Genomic DNA, 20,462 nt, shown 5'->3' on the forward strand with positions numbered 1-20,462 from the left:
AAGATGTTCAATTTCTGGATTCCAGTCTTAACAAATAAGGTGAAAACACTGATAATATGACTTCAAAAGAGAAATAATAAGAGACTGTTGCCCAGAATCTTTCAGGGAGAACTACCCCCCCCCTCCACTACATGTGCAGAAACATTTATTCAGAGGCCATCTAATCTCAAATTTCACAAGCAGAGGTAAGACATACATCAGTTATAAATCACACAACACTACTAGATATATGGTAGGAGTATCTCTACATAGGCAAACAATGTTTATTGCAAAGGCATGTGATAAAACTTAAAAATAGTGGATTTCAAATTACCTTATCTCTGGGGCATTGTTGATCTAGACATAAAGCGAACATTTTTGTGTATGAAGGACTGATGAAGATTCAGCAGGACTAGTAAATCTTTTTCAATCTACTAATCCTTCTGTCCACAAGGAAATTTGTTAAATTCTAGTTTTGAAGAAGCCTATATTTTTTTTCTTATGAGAATTTTTTGGTTTCATTTGACTCACTTGACTACATTTCATTTTCCCAAACCTGTAATTTAAATAAATGACACATTCAATATCATCGTAACATAACTGAAAGAATCTGAACCAACATAAAAGAATAATAATATAAACTTAAAGTCAATGATGCATAAATACTTTGAAAGTCTTACTGAGCGATAAGTAATCTTTTTTTCCCATCTGCTTATGCATGACATCATTTTCACTGCATAAAATAATTATCATCATACTTTATATCCACACACTTGTGGTCATCTTCCCTAAGCCATGCAAAAAGTTTATATTTCTAAAGACTATTGCAAAACATTGTCATCTGAATTTGCATATAGAATCTATTCCCTTTCTTAACAACCAGACTGTCATTGACACTCTTTTGGAAGCAACATTTGTTGTTTGAAAAAAGTTAATCCTATGTTGTCCAGGTGGTAGGCTTGGACTATTAATTTTGATCAGCATGTCTTTGTTTAAGACTCTGTCTGGGCTCATTGACAAACAGTTTTCCTGCACAGATACATGCATGCCATTTTTAATAATAGAAATATCCATTAGAAATTAAATATTCTTTTGCTGCCACTTCACTTTGAAATATGTGGTTTGTAAATTAATTTCATACAGTTTTAAAATATAAATGTTCCCTTATAAAATTTGTGAAACTCATTTTTAAGTGTACCAGATTTAACTGGTGAAAGAAAATGGGGGCATTATGAGAGAAGGGAGATCCTGACACCAAAGGTGGTATCCATCTTTCATGATGGACTGGACTCAGCCATATACTGCTAAGCCAGACCAAGCCTCTGAAAAGAGGTTAGGTCTGGCACCAATGGGAACCAATGGAAGAGATACCATCTACAGGAAAGGGAGTAAATCCCTATGTTTGTCCACCTTTGACCTTAAGAAAGGGGGAAAGTCCAGTAACCTTCCTCCTTGGGCCACATACATTATTAGAGCCCACCTGCTGAGGGGGAGCTCTGAAATGGGATTCTTGCTTTGACCATGACCGCTCAGCTTTAAAAGAATTTAGCTGATAGACCCTGAGGGCAATCAGAATGATTTTGTTTCTTGGCCAGTTTCAAAGAGCCACGAGCAGATGCATGAGAATGATGTTGTTGGACTTTTAAATCCTGAGTTGTCATGGAGGGAATGAGCTTTAAGTGGAAGGGCCCAACATCCCTTAGGGATTTAGATTATAGGGATAATAGGGAAGGGATAGGGAAGCCAGGCCCATCCCTAATTTGGCACTTGAAAACTCCCCCACAGGATGTAATGGCAGTTTGGAGGGTTGTGCCCAATCCCTTTCCCCATATCATGGTGGTTCCAGTCAACAGGCAAAGACCCATCAGGTGACTCAGATCTATAGGAAGATACTTCCCGATATCTGATTGACTGAGATCTGAGGTTTCCCTTTGGGGGGGGGGGGAGAGGGCGGGCTCAATCCTATCACCAACATCGTGCCCTGGAGACTGAATGATGATGGTCCCACTGTAACACAGCTGAGCAATACTTACCTAATCATATTAAAAACTGGAAATTTATCCAGCCCTCATGTAAAGATGAAAATGTTTTTCCCAGATATATATATATATATAAGATATAGACAGTGGGAAGACAATTTTCCAAAGTACCTTCCCTGTCCACCGCTAGGTCGCTACCCATTCACCAGACATTTATATGTTAAAGTTCAATGAAACGGAGATGATTGCAGTGCATGGAGGTGCAGGAGGGCTTAATAGCAAATGATCTGGTGAGTATTCGTAAACAAATTATTACCATAAAAATTTACTTTCTTCTTGGAATACATTCCCCAATCACATCAACGTTAAGAGATTAGAGGTAAAGCAACCACCATTTTTGAGGAAACTATTGCTGAAGTCCCTGTGTAAATGACAACTAGTTCTCCTAACATCAAGGAAGCACAACCAACAATCACAAAACATCAATACATAGGTAATGAGAAATGGATGATATATTCTTACTGACAAAATAATTTTAATGGCTCCACTGAAAGCTCCTATCCCATCCCCGTGTTGATGTTACCTTGGTATGGTAGTGAGAAACAAAAACTCAAGACGGTTGTGATGATGTTACCTGGGTCCCCAAGTCAGAAATAGAAACTCAAGATGGTTCATTGTGCCCATCAGCCAATGACTTCAATAATGTCTTTAATCAAAACATTACATTTCAATATTAGGTTCACAGAGATTGATTGAATTTCATAAGTTTAAATTTTCATCAGATATTGTGAGTCATGAGAAGTATGAGAAGTATCACCTATTTCAACCAGGACACTAAGGTTTGAGGGTTTATATTGTCTTAATTGGCCTTTATTGAGAGAAAGAAACATTGTTGGGTACCACAACTTTTCTCCATAGTGCCTATGACCATGGACCAGGTCTTGCATTGTTGGCTCTTTCAAAGTATCAATGGAAAAGGAGAAAGTGGATTACCAGTTCTTAGCTGTCAAATCTGTGTCATGATGACAATGGAATAATCTGATCAAAACTGGAGATAATTCAGCTCAATGGGAAAAACATGCAATTCATGCATGTCGAAGCAAGGGCTATAAAGAAATGTTTTGTAAGACAACAATCCAAATAGGCTAAAGGCTCAGACTAGTCTGTCAATACCCATGAAAGATTCCACTTTTGAAACCATGTAAGCTGTTTGAGCGTATTCAGGTCAAAGTTGTCCATCAAATCTGATTTGACCCTTGCCGAGTGAGGCCTATATCTCCTCTACCCTGTCTGAATATGTCAGAAATCATGGAGTAGTAGCCCTTCATTACAGATGAGCTGACCTTTTTTCTCCAGGGTTACATCTAGGATTTGATAGATGTGGGTACTTGCCCCCACTGAATCTGAAGAAGAAAACAAAGAGGGGGGGCCAATGTAACCAAAAGGGGGCAGGGGGGCTTCCAGTATGTGTAAAAAAAATTCAATGTATTCAAAAAGAGCAATAGCAAGAATAACAAGTGCATTAAAATACATCTCTTGTCTTCTGTATATTATAGTACAAAACTGAAATTGAAGTCTTATATTTTCTAATAACATTCTGTCTACACACTAACCATTAAAAAATCAAACCATAGACTGCAAATAGTGTCACACATCTGGCCAATCTTAAAAGTGTCATGTACTTCCTGCATGTCACATGCTCAATTCTGACTGGTTACAAATCCATACTAAGAAAGATCAGAAGAGCACATATTTTCCTTTCATGGATGACAAAAAATAATTTTTAAGGAAAAGTCCAACACTCAAAATGAATTAAGGAAAGTATATATACAGTTTCTATAACAGTAAAAATTTTAACAAGAACATATTATATACATCTGCATCCAGACAGATTGTAATAGTAACTACATTATTCTGCAAATATGATCACTATTTTCTAAATAGCCGATTGTCCTTCTTCATCCTCCACTCTACCAATGCCTTGTTAAAGCTGAAGTCTCTCAGAGGAGGTTCTTCAATTGAAATCATCACGAGTCTGTTGAGAACCCTTTCTTCTAGATGACTTCTTCCTGCAGTTTTGGTTCAATCTTGATTGCTGAATCCTCTCGCACAGTCAGCAGTTTGGTGTAACCATGGCCACTGATGCTAAATGAAGATTAGAAATGTGTCTGCATGATGTTGATGTACAATCTGCCAGAGTCTGCACATTTTGCCTCGAGGGTAGTCTTAGCAAGAGACCACTGTCAAAACATGTTTTGGGTCACACATAAATGACCAGCTTTTTGGTATTTGAAATGTCTGTACTCTCATAAATTAAGATGCTAATTAATGGACTACATCATACTTTCTGCATTAACTCAGATTCTATCACTGTTGCGATGCAATCCTGGAAAAAAATTAAAGCTCAATGATAAATCAAAATATACAAGTATTTTATTATCATTATTTTTTTTATTATTATAAAAGTATTTGAGAAATGTAAAACAAATATAATATTAAAAAAAAATTAAAAAAATGACCAAAATCAGATGCAAATTGTGCAAGAACCAGAACCTAGGACAATGAATAAAGCGTTTAATGATGTTGCCTTATGATAATTCGTCAATGCAAGAAATCCCATCAAGGTGTTTAAATGCTAAAATAATATGGCACTAGTCTCTCTCTCTCTCTGTTAATTAAAGTCATTCAGTTATAGTAATCAAGGAAGTGATTATGCCTGTCTGTATACAATGACTTTAAAAATAAAAAACGTTGGAATTATATACACCATTAATGGTCCCTACATATGCACAGTTGTGATATAAGCAGGTCAGGGTCAATGTAATTTGCTGCAATGATCATCAGAGCAAATAATAACTTATTTACTAAAGCATTATATAAGTTTCAAGCAGTGGGATTTGTCTGACTAATGTACTGTATCACAATGTCGACAGCAACTCCTTACATGCTCAGGAAATTGTTCAAACAACAGCGACTGTATCGTTTCAAACACATGTAAAATCTTTCTTGTGATACCGAAATTTGACATGTCTAGTTTGGAAAGAATTTCATGACAAAAGAAACTGGTACCAATAATCCAGACTGATTAAAAAAGAAAAACATTATCCATCATTAATGCAATTTCATTGGCCAATCATGATGTTAAGTGCTACTGTTAGTAACACAGGGATTCCTCAAGATATGCACTGACTGGAACCTAACTGATGTTTTGGTTGCTTGTTAGTTAACACCATTTTTCCATCTAAATTTCAATAGAAAAAAATGTAAATAAAATAAAAGAACTTACCTGAAATTTCTCCAGAGAAGCCCTTGATGAATATGTTGTGTTTCCTCCAACTCTCATGTTGCCAACACCAACACCCAGAAAGTCACCCAAATCCAACAGTGAGTCATATTTTAGAGAAGCAATATTCTCCTTCGCCAAGGAATAGCTAACTAACATAGCATGAATAACTGATTCAGATTTCTTGCTGATAGCTGCCATGCATGTAGTTTTAAGATTTTCACTTAGTTTCAAATCCTGAATCGCTAATCCGATAAATCAACCCTACAAATCTGTGCTGTTTTTGATGAATGATGTTGTGGGTCTGATGTCACCTATTCATTAAAATGTGCAATTTTGCTGCATGCAAATCATTCTGGCACAAACCCACATATACCTCAGACACATACTGGTAATTGGTAACAGCCATATCAAGCGCATAATTCAAAATGGCCACAGGACAGATGGTTGTGCTATTCCAGGTGGATTTACAAGTCACCAAACATATGATTTGCTCAGGAAATATAATCTACATGTCACCAAAAGAACCCTTCAGCCAACGGTAGCTGCAAAACCATAAGAAATGCCGGTAAGTGTATAACATGTACACCGATGTGTGCAGACAAATCTGTATGCAGAAAATTGCAGCTTTTAACGAATAAGTGATATCAGCCTCTCATCCGAAAATCAATATCATCACGGGTGAAGGGCTGATTTATCGGCCTACTGAATTGCCTGTTTGTGAGTTGGTAATTCAACATGTCTCTCAAGGGTTGATGTCCTGAAATTAGCATTTCCAAGTGTGACAGAATGTTTTTGCCAGTTTTTACACACCATCTGCAAAGCATCTCATTTTTTCATTCATTTCCAGCCATGGTCGATTTTGTTTCCAGTCTGAATTGAAAGAGTACTTTGTTTCTTCTTGGCATTAGATGCACCCTTAGTTCTATCACTGCCATCTTTAAGCATATCATCACTAGCATCGTCCAATACGGGATTAGCCTGAGGAAGTGCCTGTTCGCTGTGATTGTACCTATTGACAGAAACTTATGCACCCTGACTGTTATTAGAAGCGTTATTGCTAAAATAATGAAAAAGTGCCCAAGTTTTAACTGATTAAGCCATTTAACACATTGTCCTGCCAAACCAGCCTCTGTATCAAACGTGCTCTTCTGACCTTTGTTAATAACCAATTAGAACTGAGCACATGACACACAAAAATACGTGACATATTTAGAACTATACAAGTAAAACATATTCACTGAGAGTGACAACCAGAAATTTTACAGCAAAAAATAATAAAATAACACATTCTTAACAAAAAAATGCGCACAATTCTTACTTTTCGTGCAATTTTGCCCGCAAAGGATTAAATATCTTGCAGGAAATCTTAAAGGGGTGGGTGGGATTTGCACGATTACGCATCCTAGATGCAACCCTGTTTCTCTATAAAATGCCTGAGAAAAAATTAGCAAACAATGAAACCAAGACATTCAAAAAGGACAATGTTCTTGCTCCTACACCAGTCTCTGAAAAAATGCTAATTTCCCTTAAAAGCCTTTAAGTCAGAGTGCAGTTTAACCCATGTGATTCTAATGAATGTCCAAATTTCTTTCTACACAATGTCCTGCTGACAAGAACCAAGTGTAAAAATTAAGCCTCTCAAGGTAGGGATGAGTCATGATATTGAGGCTGGAATTTCAGGGATTGTTCAGAGATGTCCGTTACTTGGTTATTCATCCAGGTCTTGTCCCATCTGAGGGAGACTTTGCTGCCCCCTATTTTTTAATTTCTACTGGGAAAAGCTGGATGGAGAGCATAGCTCAAAATCTAGCATTCCTCTCCAGCAGTAACCTAAGTACATACAGATTTGTCTATATCAAGGTGAGATCACTCTGAATGCCACCTAAAAGGGGGAAGACAACTTATAACTTTCGTAGCTAAAACATATTTGCTTAGGAGAATTGAATTTGTGAGGTTGCAGTTGTAATCCAATGGCATTATAATCAGGTAATGTATTTGAAGACGAAATGTAGAGGTCTTTCAAAAACTCAATCTATTATGCATTCAAATGTAGGTCTGGGCTATTTTCATTATTCATAACTCTGGTTTGTACATCAAGAAATGAGGAGATTTTATATTCTATTCACTGATAATAATCCCATAAATATTATTATGACAAAGAAATCAAAATATATTTAATGAAAATCGTTCTTGATGTTGGTTACAATTATCACTGAATGATAAGAACAGTGTTTTTTGTGCATTGAAAGAATTGATTTGTAACAAAAATCTGCATTTTGTAAACTTATGGAGAACCATGCCTAAATTGAAACAGAATTTCCCTTTGTGTTGTCCATAAATGCAGAGATTCAATTACATGGTTATCAGGCATATCTTCATAACAGCTGACATAAAATACTCCAAGTCAGAAAAGAAAAACTTACATCTTTTAACTTTAAATTCCCCCAACCATCATCCTGAAAATAAGACAAAAATATTTTAAAATGTGACATTTATAAACATTGTGATAATCAATTTTTGCATTTCACTCTTGTACAGAAAGTAGTTCATGCGGGGATTTTCAATTAGGTCCACTGGGGAAAGTTGCTAACAGCCATACTGGAACTAAATGAGTAGTTTATAAATTAATAAATTGTTTAATAAAGTAATTTTCAATACATTTACAGTGTTTCAGGGTTCTCCATACGATTCTGATACTTGTAGTTTAGGACTGCTTTCTTGGAAATAGCCGCGGTCCCAATAACAATACATTCTTGTTTATTATAACAAACATATGGAAAATTGGGGAAAATGATAACCATGATAACTGTGATTTTGATGTTACAACTACTGTACATGTAAAACAATTCTCAATGCCTTTACCTTGCTATTCTTTAATTTTGTGTGAAGTTAGAAGGAATCAAAGAAGAGATTACACTTTCTTTTTCTATATTAAGTTATTTAATTAGTTTAATGCCATTTCAAATCAATACATTTTCCAAGACACTGGAAGGGGAAACAAATGAACCTATTCCAATGATTCTTTTCATTTCATTTTTATGTGACACAACATACTACATTCACAATTTTCTTATACTTTAAAAATTTCTCCAGAGCATGTATAGGATCAAAATCCTCAAGTTCTGGACCTGGTGTTCCTTGGGTTCCCACTGCATAAAGCTAAAAATGTTTCATTAGACGTATTTTGCCAAAACCTGATGCCATCTAGTTTCTGCCATTTCAGTGCTGGTGTGCACCTGCCATAATAAATACTACAAATATTCAAACACATTGTTTGGTATAAGTCAAAATTATTTGTTGTATCAGTGAAATCAACATTTTCTGATTGGTCAATATTATCCTGAGACCCTATACCATTTCAGGGCCTTTCATTAGTTGTAAAGTTGGAGGCTGAGTTGCTAAAGTAGGTAGGGGCTTGGTGGTTGGGGGACCGCCTCCAATTGGGAAGCAGGGTTTATTTTTATAGTAGCCAGGTGAGAAGTAAAATTAGCCAGGTAAATCACTGAGCTCCCCCAGATAAGGAAAGCCCTGCCTTTTGTTATCAGTAATTAAATCATTGCAAGGGAACAGTACACCAAACTAGTTCCAAGCACATGAAGACTGTTTTGACAATAATCACAGTAAATTACTTGAGGAGTGGATGAGTAGTTTAACATTGATATATTTTCCCGGTGAACATTTACTGTTATCTTGACAAGTGCAGGATGTTGATAAAATTATGCAATTAACACAATAAACAAATCAACTGACCAAGGAAGGAAATGCCAACTCAAAACAAGTTCATCAACTCAATTGTCAGCAGTTTTGGTCATTGTCACAAGTACGCAAAAAAAACCACCCCATTTCATCTTGACCCTTTTTATTTCCTAGCTTCAACTCATTCACAAGTACAAAGGAAACTGTTCTGCCAGTGTCAAAACTGATTGGAAGAAAACCAAATAAGTAATAGGGGTGGAGAAATTGTTTAGTGTAATCAAACATTCTATTCCCTTCTTTTGCTCTGCAGTGAAGCAAAATCAAAGTTATAAAACAAATGTTTCAATGAATACTGGGTTTATTTTTATTTTTTTCCTGTCCTTTCAGGAATGACTAAATATTTTTTAAGGAACACACAAAAATCAAATGGTTTACTCACAAACTGGGTTCAGGCAGCTTATATGTACACACACCTGTTAAATTCTCATGTCAAGGGCATTATGAGGTCAATACCTTTGACCTATTTGTCTCATGTACACGCACTTTTCAAGCTTACACATCCTTCAAAAACTCAATGTGTGAATTATGTAGTATATGGTAAGTCAGAAATCAGACCACTGGACACATCCAGCATAAATGAATGTATCGGGGGGAAAAAACCCACCCATTTCATAAATTTGTGTAAATGTTTTAGCAAGAAATTAAATGGATTCGAATGGACCCAGCAAATGTTTATTATTATACAAATTATGTTTCTTTATGCATATTTCTGTTGGAATTACTATTATGGATAAAAACAGAGTCAGCTGGTGAATACATGTACTTAACTTTTTAAGCCTATGCTGCAGATACTGTATACACAAAATAAATACATGTTATAACCATTTTAAGTACTTCTTATTTAATATGGAACAAACTGATAGCTGTATCAATGAAGTCCATGGTATTACACACACTTCTACCCCACCCTTTGGGGTAGGGTACACACCATTTTTAACAGCTAAAGCCCGATATGATACATAACACAGAATCATTTTGCAGAGCCCCATCAATGTGCTATTTCAGGGTTTCACTGTATTTAAATGTTCGAGAATCTTTTCTTTGCCAATTTTGTTAAAGTGTACACAAACAATCAAAATGTCTCAATATGACTTTACACATGAAAATTCTAACTTCCATGGACCACAGATCATGCTCTGAAAATGGCAGAAAGAGTCTAGAACCTGCATCTGTAGATACTTAATGCAGGGATTTTTCCTACAAAGAGCTCTCTATAGACAGGAAATAAAACCATGCAGAGCTAGCCATAATAATTACACCACACTAATTCTCACCTTGAGGACTGCACCTTTCATCATAACCTTTTGACGATCTGGCTGAACACCTGACAGAGCAAACAGCTGTGCCTTGAATACCTCTGGAGGTTCATCTGTACTGCACTCCACATCGCTGAACTTTTCCTTCCCCCACTTAATATTAACTAGAAGGAAAAAAATATTTTTTTAAAAACAAGCTGAAGCTCCTGGTGTCAGTGGTAAGAAAATTTCGAGATAATATGCTTTAAGGTATATTCAATTTGGTAGTAGCCATGCTTAACACTGTAATTTAAGTGATTTCTCTACATATTCAAACGAGTCATGGACATTTTCTGCTGTTCACAATCAATCTCCAATGTCAGGCTTAAGCAGCCATAAATAATTTGTTTAATGATTTCGACTATCATTATGTTAACAAAGATTTTTCATTTTGTTTTTGTTAATGCTCCTGTACAGCTTGATTCATTATTGCCACACTGTAGGAAACAAGTAATCTTATCACAAGGCACGTCTCATGGGCTGGTGGTTCTTACCAGGGCTTTCCTGGGTTCAACCTCTACCATTTATACTGCTACATATATAGCCTATCGTTTGCTGAAAAATGATGTTAAACCAACAACCGCAATGTCAAACACATCATTGCTTATAGACAGTTGTCAAATGACATATAAAGAAGATCCACAATCCATTATTAGCAAAAATGTGACAGACATGGCTTGCATGGTAGGTTATATCAGAAATTTTATTCATTCCAGGATAAGCCAGGATAAGGAAGTTAATTACCCTGTAGCCTTTAACAACTAAAACTTTAAACCTGAAAACAAAGCAATAAAAGACAAAGCCCAGTTGCATACTATTCCAACTGATCAGCCACTTAATCTAGTACAGTTAAAGCAACAAGTGAAAATAAAGCACAAAATGGAGAAACACATGTGTCTCCATGAGCTAGCGGTAATATATATCTGGTCATCAATATTTTCTTTGCAGACAAAATTTAACTTTTAATGACAATTCTTTTCTTGAACTTTGTAATAATCTATAAAGCTAAATTTCATCCACTGGTACACATCCAAAACATACCTTTTAATAATTTATAAATAGTACAGTGAATGGCACATTATATGCCTAGCACATTATATGCCCACTGTAAATGGCACATTATATACCCATTGTGAATGGAACATCATTTGCCCACTGTAAATGGCACATTATATACATGTACCCATTGTGAATGGAACATCATATGCCCACTGTAAATGGCAAATTATATGCCCACTGAGAATGGCACATTATATGCCCGCCACATGTTTAACACATTAACCCCTGGTAACGAGTTTACGTGGCAGAAGGTAGTAGCCTACTGCCAAGCTCTTTTACACTGAGGTTGTTGTTGTTGTTGTTGTAGGGTTTAATGCCATTTTTCAGCACAAGATAGGCTATACATGGCAGCCAGTATTAATGGTGGAGGAAGAACCTGGGAAAACCCCGGAAAGAACCACCAACCCACGAGAAGCTACCAGCAAGCTTTCCCATGCAGACAGAGGTGAAATGGCAGTGATCCGTGACGGAGAGTGCTTTAGACCACTCAGCCACTCGGGGCCCCGTTACATCAAGGTCATGTATGATACACTAAAGTAGATGCTATTGGAGATAGGTAGGCAGATGTAGCTCTACAATGATACCAAATAATGCAGATGTTCTAGTTGATTTTGTGTCCGGATTTTAGACTTTTTCGTCTCAGATCTAAGGCAGACTGGTATGAACTGCAAAAAGACAGATGAACCTTTGCAAAAAGTAAGATAAGATGAGCATTTGGAATAAAGAGTGCTCTCGATAAAAAAACAATGGGTTTGTTAAGCACACACACACACAAAAGAAAGAACTCCAACTTTTACCCTTCTGCTCATGAGAAAGCCAAATAGCCAATGAAAAACAATGTTTCTAACATAACTAGGCATGAGGTTATTGGAAAATCACCTGGAAGTTGATGCATTAGGATGTATTCAGAAACAGCTTTCAAAATGTTTCCTACTCGAATTTCAGGCGAAAACGACAAAAACCTCCATGGGTTAATGTGTTAATAGTCCTCTAAGTAGGCACTATTAGGGAGGGCATTGTTGACTCTGGAGATAGTTGAAGAAGGGGTCTCAGTGACTCTTGCATTTGATTAAGGTATACAAACAACTAAACATGCAGAAAACATTTTTGTCTCATTAGGATTGAGACAACTATGACATCAACAGACACCAGAGGTCTCTTAATTACTGTAAATGCACATCATTCACAATATTTGGTGAAGGAATGTACTCTAATACTAAAACAAAATTTATTCTGCAAAACCAAGTTTCTTTGAGCCATAATGACCTAAACCTTTTGAACCCTCAATCATTAGACCTCTTCCACACCTCAAGTGCAGGCCCTCCTCAAGCTATGGTCAAAAGTATGTGGTCCAGAATTAAAATTATTAGGCAAAAACCACTTTTCTTCTTTCTGTCACATTGACCTTGTACTTTGACCAGAAAATCAACAGGATTCTTGCATACCTCAAGTGCAAGCCATCAACAATGTCTGGTCCATGTGACAGATGCAGAACTGATGCTATTGTGAAGAACCATTTTTCTGTCAGTCCTAGTAACCTGGACCTTTGACCAGTTGAACCTGAAATCAAAAAAACTTCTTCCTTACTCGAAGTACAAACCATCCACAAAGTATGGTAATGTAGTTGTGAGGAATTAACGTGATTGTGGAGAAAACCGTTTTCTTTCTTTCAGTCACAGTGACCTTGATCTTTAACTGCAAAACTGATAGAATTCTTCCTTATCCAAAGCTCAAGCCATCCAACAAATTTGGTAACTGAGGATGGTGGGCAACTTTAGTAATTATGCAAAGACCATGTTTCTTCTTTCGGTCACAGTGAATTTGAGTATTTGATGCCAAAATCAAAGGGCTCTTTTATACCTAAAATGCATGCCATCCACAAAGTTTTGTAACTGTAGATCATGGAAAACTCAGTTGTGCAGAAACCATTTTTCTTCACTCAGTCTTAGTGGCTTGCCTTTTAATGCGAACATCAATATTGCTCTTCCTTACCCCAACTGCAAGCCGTTCACAAAAATTGGGTAACTGTATATTAGATATTGTGCAGAAACTACATTGGTAACATACAGTTTGATGGACATCATATATATATGGCAGGCATGCAAATAATTTAATGTCTGAATGACTATATATTAACTGCATATAAATATCCAAAAATCAAGATGAGAGCTCTATTAGCAGTCATTAAATGGTCATATGACTGGTCATTTAGGTATTTTCTTGAATGCCAAAATAACAGATGATGAATGTACAATTAGCAAAGATCATGTTACTGGTCATCTGGATCATCTTTACACGCATGGAAATATTAGTTATAGAAATGAACAGTAAATATTTGTTAATTTTTAATGAAGTCTGTCACTTTTAAAATGGATAGAAATTTTACATTTTCACATTGTATATCATGATAATAAAAACAGTAAATCTATATTTTTTTAAATTATTTTTTATTTACTATAACTGCCCTTCACATATCTGTTGCCATTAACAGAGTTGGAACTGCGCAGTCATCCAGGATAAATATATTGGATTTAAATTATCAATATCAACACTTTTCTCACTCTCATAGGAAATAATGCTTATAGCATAAACTACACTGATAATTATAATAAATGTAGAACATATTTCATATGTTCTCTAAAATTTAATTTTAATATATGTTACAGAATGAAAATGGGCTGGACTGGTTTGAGTTTAGACTCTCAACACAAGATACTTATTCATAAATGAAATGCAAACGATGAACAAAACTGACATCCAAACTCACACACTTCCAACTTTCATACACCTAAAATCCTACCAAACAGGTATGCAAAAAGCTCAACAACTGATATAAGAAAATGGCATCGCTCCTCATTGGATACAATCAAACCATATTCTTTCATCAAAGAATCACAAATTATAGGGTTTGTCAATGAACATGAATCAATAAATACGATTGCTGTATGGAATTATAAGCACATATGATCAATGCACTGATTTACGATGGTGCATTAGATTGCTTATCCCTCAGATAATTACGACTTCTAGGTTCAAAACCTAATATATATATATATATATATATATATATATATATATATATATATATATATATATATATATATATATATATATATATATATATATTCCATAAACATTTTATGTCTCATTATCTCCAGGTGATGATCACAAGATATTGTTGATCCACAGTCCCGACAAACAGTTAAGAAACCATCCCCTGTAGTCTTGCTCCTCCCAGCCTACCTAAGGATCCCTAAAGAACCTCCATATTCCATTGTCCTGTTTGGCCCAGAACTTTCAGCTCATCAGTATGAGATTACCAGTAAAAGCAATGTCACCACAGCTAAAAGTATCCAAGTTACACAAACTCAAAGAGTTCAACAAATCCCCATTGCAGTGAGAAAAAAAAAACTTAGCCTTGTACTGTATGAGACAGTGATATACACTACTCCATGCACAAAACTGATTTTGTTACACATTAAATTCTTTCTTAGGAACATCTGTATGAGATTATTATACAAACAAGGCTCACGTATGAAGGTCTCCGACAAGAACAACTGCACTGGATTAAAGAAATTCAGATGTTTCTCATCATTTAAATTTTATAACTAAATACAACCTGTCTGTTGAGTTATAAATTAACTTGAAACCAACTATATTTGAACCAACAGCATGGTGTTATGTGATATAGGTCTGACAGAATAAGGTATACAATCATTTTTATTTATATATAATACAACGGTAATTTCATCCACACAAATCCATGACAATACTACCATTCTTGAAAAACTGCTCCAGTGGCCAAGTGGTTAGAGCATCTGCCTCGGATGTAGCTTTTGAACCCCAGCCGAGTCATACACAAGACTTATAAAAATGGTACTAACAGCTGCCTCACTAGGTACTCAGCATTATGAGGTTAGTTTTAGGACTGGTCGGCCTGGTGTCAGGATAATGTAACTGGGTGGATATCATGCTACATCTATGTAGCATTATGCCCCAATGTTAAACATCACTATAACTGCCACACTCCAAACATCATAGCAATATGACTGAAAAATTGTTGAACATATGTTAAAAATCCAAATCACACACACACACACACCATTCTTGATTAAAAAAAGGACCAACACTTAGACAATCATAGAATGTGAGGGGAAAAAAAAAAACTATTTACATGACCAGGACACAATGGTAAAAATATCTGGTGCAGTTCTTTGCAAGTCACTCTGCTTACATAATCAACCCCATATATACGTTTGCTCTATCTGTAAATAATATAGTCAGCACCTAAGACAATGATGTTGCAGTGGTGAATTTCATCTTGTTTAACTATACTAGAGGCTGAAGGTCTGTTTCAAAGACAAAACTTGCCTTCCAAAAAGGTTTGTGTGAACTTTTTTTAATTAATGTTTTTTGTCATGGTGAGGTTTAATCAGACCCATTTATTACACTAGTTATCTGGGAGAATTTCCGTTCTGGTTTTTTTCTTCTTCTAGTTTTCCAGTTTCCACTGGACTCATCTTCAATGACCTGCAGTACACTATGCATGGCAACAACAAAAAAATCATTTACATGTTCATTTTTATTAATACAAGGGCAATTTGTACACATTATTCCATGACAATTTATCTCCACCCTTTATAGCTCTTGTATGCATCTGCATCCAGACTGAAATGAAAGAATCTACAGGGGATATCGTGCAAAATTCATACCATCAGAGAGAAAAAGTGGTATCTTGTTATTTATGTCAATTCTTTTGAACTATGGATTTTCATGTGCTGAAACACCCAGATTTCTATTGAAGGGGTATTTATCCATGCCCTAGTAAGCTCCTCTAATTTTGTCTCCTTTCATATTTGCACTGCATTGATGGCCTTCATTTAGATAAAATCCTGACATTCTGAAACATTTTACTGCATGTCAGCATCTTCCTTCCATTTTACAAAGTTATGGATCAAAACTTTCATATGCTAAATTTGTGTATTGCTGAATTCATGAATGAATGAACTCTAAGAAGAGTTTGAAATGGTTTTTATCATTATTTTTAAAACATTATTTCAGAGATTTCTTGATGAACATACTCAATGCACTAAATTAAATTAATGAATTACTAATACCAACCAAGGAAAACTTCTAAGGATAGCTTAGTTTCCACAATGGAAAATACTGATCCACAAAATTCCCACCATATCTAAAAGTAGGTTTTAATCCATGTACTGAAATAACTGAAAAAATTCATCAAGGACACATTAAAAAATGCCAAGATGCTGCTAAGATTATCTTAAAATGTGGATCTCATCCCTTGTCACCAAAATAAGAGGCAAGTTGAGAAATGGGGGCAAGAGGAAATAGCCCTAGTTCAGTATTTACCTACCATTTCAATAACTGTTCTTTTCCTGTTGCTCCATTCTATTAGAGCTCTAATAAAATCAAAATCCTCAAAAAATTCTCATTTAGTGATTGTTATGTACAATTTTCTTCAGCTCATAAGTACTTTCGTCTGGATTTCTATGCTCCAAAATAAACTCTGCCAAAATAATGATTTTTGGAATTGGTGCTTGGCTGATTATTTATGCTAGATCTCATATCTTTTCCATAATGATGTACGGTATTACAGTTGTTTGCTCTTTCAGACAAAAGAATTTTGATCGAATAAAGATCCTGACTTTTTAATTTCTTTATAGATTCTTATTTACTGAAGTTATCTTCAGTCAAATAAAATTGGTATACTTTTTATATGGCAACTGTGAAACAATTTGCAGGAGTTCTCGTGCATCACTGCTGTGCAAGTGTGTAAATTCATACAAATTTTGCACGAGTTTTGCACACTCACACTTGGGAAGCATTTAAGATAAATCCACAAACACCATGGGGAGCTAAGATAAAATGAGTGACAAATATAGTTATAAAAATGAACCACCTTTACACTGGCATCATTTTCACTATAACATTTTATAAGAAAACCTCTCCTCTTTTGTTATAATGAAAATGATGCCAGTGTTGCGTGTGGTCTAAATATAATCAAGAATGACTTTGAAAGCCATTTGTATCCTGTTTTGATCACATTATCATAACTGTAGCATCTAGCCGAAGGCATTTTCTTTCTTTCAGTCACAGTGACCTTGATCTTTAATCTTCAAAATGTGTATTATGTAACTCATGAACATATGCTGTTGTTATGCCACCATTACTGCTTAAAGACAAAGCATGTGGATTGCATTTTTGTGTAAAATAGGCGTTTTCTGTTCTTTTCTTTATATAAAATAGAAGTGATTTGCATTTGGAATTTAAGTGTTCATATGTCAGATTACTTTTCTTTGGTAACAATGGGATAAATGTGTCATTCAAGAGAAAGATGTGCCTATCACCAGATAAACATGCAAGTTAGTTCAGATTTCTTTAAATAAACAAGAAACATAAAATCCCTAGAAGTGTCAATGTCAGTAATATCTAGTTTTCATTTGGTCTAGTTTTCACTGATCATGATATAAAACTCATGTGCTAAATTGTTTATACCGAATTAGGAATACACCTTCATGATTTTTAAAATCATCAATTAATGAAAATAGAAGTTATCCATAGAAGCAGACCAAGTTTTTTTAAACGATGATGTACTGAATATACAAGACTCATTTGAAATTATTTTTTTCTAGTACAAAGTTAATAACAACCAATGTGATTGATTCTTTATTTGGTATCTGATTGTTTCTGTTGTACAAAAGGTCTGCATGTCATTTTTTTGTGAAGAAAAAGAGTTCAAGGACATAAAATGTCTTTCTGGCAAGGTTTTAGCATGCAAGCCAATGATAAACATAAAAGTGAAACTTGGAATAAAAACAAAAATTAGTGTTACGGATAATCAACCATACCTAATGGAACATCATTTAAACAATCTTGCAAAACATAATACTGTACATGTCTTACTGCTACCATTGTTGCCTATCATACATTTTTGACATCACAAGCTTATATATACAGACATATCAGGCCATTTACAAGCAGTCACTCATGTTTCTGTAAAGGTTGCATCTCACGATCCAAGTCTTCAGAGCACACATGAAATGTCTAACAAATCAGGATTCCCAACTGTAGTATACAGCATTCAGTTATACCTTTAGAAAGCCCAACTAAATTAATTTTAAACAACACTACTTCAACAAAATTCACCTTTAAGGAACTTCCCTGTTACTAAACAACATGAGTTGTTAAGCATAAACACTATGGAGAAACTGTAATGTATGTTGTCAATTCTGTGGTGAAACAGAGCACATTAATGAAACATGCTACCAAGGTAAGGTAATCAGATGCTATGGATAAAACTGACTAGAGCATAAAATAAACTCTCAACTGCCCTCTCAACTATGACCTCTAAGGTAATGCAAAATAAGCTAAGCAAACACCATATATAGTCATCCATATAGAACCAGTTTAAATGCACAGTGTAGCTCCTTCAATAGGAACACTTTTATATACTATCACAAATATGCACAAAATGTAATAAGATCTAATGTTCTTGTGTTTATTCATCTGACAGTTTCACTTTTGTATATTCAATCATTTAACCATTGGCATTGCTGACTGGGGGCTTGGAGTTTTACATCTATCTTTCACTAATTTAACTTCCAACCAAAATCGAGCCTGGGTGGGACTTCTGTAATAATTTAAATATAATATTGGGAGCACCCCATCCCAACCACAACACACATACCACAGTGGCAGCATAACAACCTGTCATGTTACAGCCTTCATTGTTATAGATTATCAACACCTCTGCCAAAACTTTGACTTAGTGTTGCACAAAGCTAATCTGACAATGTTCATCTTAAATATCACAAGGATCAATACCAAGTCTCGTTATAATTTACAAAAATGAGCTTCCATTTCATATTCAGTATTTTCATGCTGATATACACCAACATGTCAGCCAAATCTGTGTGTCAGGTAATTATGTGCAATGATACATCATTAATGTAAACATTGGATCACCTGTTACTTTGGTTTAAAAAATCCATTTTGTATCAAGAAAGAACGATCATACTTTAATTAAGAAAAGTGATATTCATAAAGTGTACAAAAAGATCCCACATTTCAACTCGCAATGCATATGAAATGCATATGAAAATGTGATTTCTAAATGTCAACATGAAGACCCTCTCCATGCCATTCTCGAACTCATAACCCAGCAAATACTATTTACTATGTATCTTTTAGATTCATAAAAATAAATACATTATTTAAAAGATGGAAATGTATATCTTTAAAAAAAATCTGCATCTTAATCCAAGTTTCCAATTTTGCAAGAAGTTGTCACAGACGTACAAAACCATCTGATACCCAATGTGTCAACTTGCCACTAGAACGAAATTCCCCTGCATATAGTCTGTTTTTAAATTCTTCAGTAATTTTTCCCCATAAACAAGATATTGTAAACACATTACATCCTATTCTTTGATGTTTCTCTTCCACATAATAGCTTTTTTTTTTTTATAAAATGTTGAACTTTACTCATTTTTTTACAAGATCGGTTTAGTTTGCTTAATATCTCTACCCATTCATTGGCATTACTATGTTAAATTTTGTAAAGCTAGCTATAAACCCGACCTATTACTCGACTGAACTGCTGACAGAAACAGTCCAAAGTGATAAATTTAATTTCTATAGACCGATGGATAAACATTACATCATTTCAAAGCTGTGTGCAGAATAGGTAGACAAATCACAAGTCATGAAAACATGGAGGTGGTATCCGGTGTGTCCAAAATTAATATTATTTCTGGTGAGAATTGCCTCTTTCAAATGGTAAGCATTGCAATATTTTATGTTCGTGAATCGGTCGAATTTGGTATGCGTTTTGCTTCAATTCTTGGAGAAGGAAACTTTAAGTGCACAGAAATGCCCAACAGCATTTTATATATATATATATATATATATATATATATATATATATATATAAAGAAACCCCAACTTACACAAGCAAAAACAAAGTCTTTCAAGTAAAAACTCAACTACATAAAAAAACTAGAAAAGACTGTCAAGTAAGGATGATCTAAATAAATGCTAACAAAACGTGACAAAACTTAATCTATGGTGGTCAACAGACTTGCATCA

At 35.0% G+C, this 20,462-nt stretch overlaps 1 protein-coding gene across 2 annotated transcripts in view; it reads right to left on the reverse strand.

Annotated features, from left to right (window-relative positions):
• LOC149807140 (ubiquitin carboxyl-terminal hydrolase 14-like) overlaps positions 1-20,462 on the reverse strand; it is a 77,689-nt gene that overhangs the window by 55,899 nt on the left and 1,328 nt on the right. The window contains exons 1-3 of one of the 2 annotated variants that reach the window (XM_089962615.1): positions 12,800-12,820; positions 10,275-10,420; positions 7,668-7,700 (exon numbers count right to left, since the gene is read on the reverse strand). In XM_089962615.1, the coding sequence (XP_089818741.1) occupies positions 7,668-7,700; positions 10,275-10,298 (57 nt within the window). In that variant the 5' untranslated portion in view covers positions 10,299-10,420; positions 12,800-12,820. Of the gene's footprint in view, positions 1-7,667; positions 7,701-10,274; positions 10,421-12,799; positions 12,821-20,462 lie in introns of those variants that run through there. The other variant, XM_089962607.1, reaches the window with a different exon arrangement.

This window comes from Sinohyriopsis cumingii, chromosome 1 (genome assembly GCF_028554795.1).
Source record: "Sinohyriopsis cumingii isolate HCF-2022 chromosome 1, ASM2855479v2, whole genome shotgun sequence".
Classification (NCBI taxonomy): Eukaryota; Metazoa; Mollusca; class Bivalvia; order Unionida; family Unionidae; genus Sinohyriopsis; species Sinohyriopsis cumingii.